The 2,390-nt window shown below is 33.2% G+C and overlaps 1 protein-coding gene across 1 annotated transcript; it reads right to left on the bottom strand.

The window, feature by feature from the left end:
- Positions 1-903: 903 nt before the first annotated feature.
- LOC140175657 (uncharacterized) lies at positions 904-1,443 on the bottom strand. The gene has a single exon (XM_072204187.1). The coding sequence runs from the start codon at positions 1,441-1,443 to the stop codon at positions 904-906; it is 540 nt and encodes a 179-aa protein (XP_072060288.1).
- Positions 1,444-2,390: the final 947 nt, after the last annotated feature.

Raw genomic sequence — 2,390 nt, forward strand, 5'->3', positions numbered from 1 at the left:
GTCTAAAATAAATAAAACAAACAACAAAAATTCTCTATTTCTCAATAGTACTCCCATTTTGTCTATTTTATTTATTTTAGGCATGTATTTCATATTTATTTCTTAAGTATTTATACAATTTATTTTTGTATTTAAAAATTATAATATTAAATATTTTTTATTTAAAATATCATTTTTACGTTATTTTTTAAACTGTTATATTGCTTTCTTCTTTAAGATAATACAAAAAATAATTTTTCATAAAAATAATTTGTTTAATCATTATTAAATAATAAAGTTATAATAAATTAAAAATTAAAAGAATAAAAAAACTATAAAAATACGATAAAAAATTATATACCCAAAGAGGAAATTCTACCTCTTTTATAATAAAATCCAACTTTCTTATCGTATGTATATATATATATATATATATATATATATATATATATATATATATATATATATATATATATGAGTGCAGAACAGGTATAAAAATTAATGAAACAGTGCAGACCAAGTACAAAAGTCTATGAAAGGAAAGTATAAGTAAGGAGCAAGAATAATAAAGGGGAGTGATGATGCTCGAATCAGTGCCTTCAACCGTGTGCAATTTGTACCAAAAGTTGCCTAACAAACATAGTCACGTAGGCGAATATTAGAGCATTTCTTTCTGCTACTTCTCCTCAGCTGCTCATCCGCATCTGTTGCCAAGTATCTCTTTTGTATAACAGAATTTATCTTGTATTCAGTGCCAAGTTTGCCCCTCATTGCTTGGTCAGCCTCTAATTCTATTTTTCTTAATTTGCTTGTGACATTACCTCCTCCATCAGCAGTAACCTTGTCCTCAAGGTTGAAAGTTGGGTATGCCTTATAGAATTCATCTTCAAACTCCCAAGTAGAAGGAGCATCATCAACTTTTTCTCATTGGACTAAGAGTTGTTGCAGCTCACGACCACCTTGCACAATAGTCCTCTTAACCAAAATGCCGGTAGGGAAAACAACAAGTCCTCCTTTAGTAGTCTTTAAAGGCATTGGAAGATAAGGAAGCTTGCCATCTCCCTTGAACTTCTTGAGCAGCGAAATATGAAACACATCATGTATTTTAGCCTTATTAGGTAATTTTAATTTGTACGTTACAGGGCTTACCTTGTGGACAATTTTGAAGGAACCAAAATATCGCATTTCCAACTTCTGATTTTTTCTTAAGGCAACTGAGTGTTGTCGGTAAGGTTGTAGTTTTACCAAAACCAAATAACCTACTACTAATTCACCCTGTCTGCGCTTTCTATCTGCAAAAGCCTTCATAGACTGTTGAGCATAATTCATATTAACCTTAAGTTGATCCAACAACGGATCCCTTTCTAGAAGTAACTCTTGCAATGAATGATCATGATTAGGAGTAATTTCATACTTAACCAAAGAGGGGGGATCTCTGCCATAGAGGGCCTTATAGGGAGTCATTTTAATAGAACTGTGAAAGGTTGTGTTATACCAATACTGTGACCAAGGCAGCATAGAAAATCAACGCTTGGGGTTGTCAAAGCAATAGCAACGCAGATACATCTTAAGAGCTTTGTTTAAAACTTCACTTTGTCCATCCGATTGAGGGTGGTATGCTGAACTCATGGCCAAATTCGTGCCTTGCAATTTAAACAATTGCTGTCAGAACTTACTGATAAAGACTCTATCTCTATCATAAATTATTTTTCTTGGAAAACCATGCAATTTCACCACATGCTGCACAAAGTTTTTAGCTACATGTTTGCTATTGAAATCATGTTTTAAAGCAATGAAATGAGCAAACTTGGTTAATCTATCAATCACCATCATAATCACTGAATAGCCATGAGATAGTGGAAGAGAAGTAATGAAATTCATACAAATTTCTTTCCAAACTTGGGAAGGCACTGGTAAGGGCTGCAATAATTCTGTTGAAAATTTGTTCTCCACCTTAGCTTGTTGACAAATAACACAGTTTTGCACATATTCTTTGATCTGCTGTTGCATATTTGGCTAATAGAAATTAGAGCATATTCTGTCAATTGTTTTAGCAGAATCGGAATGCCCCCTATGGCACTATCATGATATTCCTTGAGGATTAATTGAATAAGAGAGCTTTGTTGAGGAATAACCACCTTATTTTTCCACAGCAGCAACCCATTCTTATAAGAATAATTTCCATCAGTTGTTGTTTTCTCTCTACACTTCAGCAAGAGTTCCTTAAGAGAGCCATCATTCTCTAAGTCATTTTTAAGTGTCTGTAGCCAATTCAGATCCGGGCAAGACCAAGCGACATAGTAACATCTAGATAAAGCATCAGCAGCAACATTCTCTATTCCCAGTTTATATTGGATTTCAAAATCAAATCCCATAAACTTGTGCAGCCATTTCTGCTATTCTGGTGTGCT

This window comes from Arachis hypogaea, chromosome 10 (genome assembly GCF_003086295.3).
Source record: "Arachis hypogaea cultivar Tifrunner chromosome 10, arahy.Tifrunner.gnm2.J5K5, whole genome shotgun sequence".
In the NCBI taxonomy this organism is placed as follows: domain Eukaryota; kingdom Viridiplantae; phylum Streptophyta; class Magnoliopsida; order Fabales; family Fabaceae; genus Arachis; species Arachis hypogaea.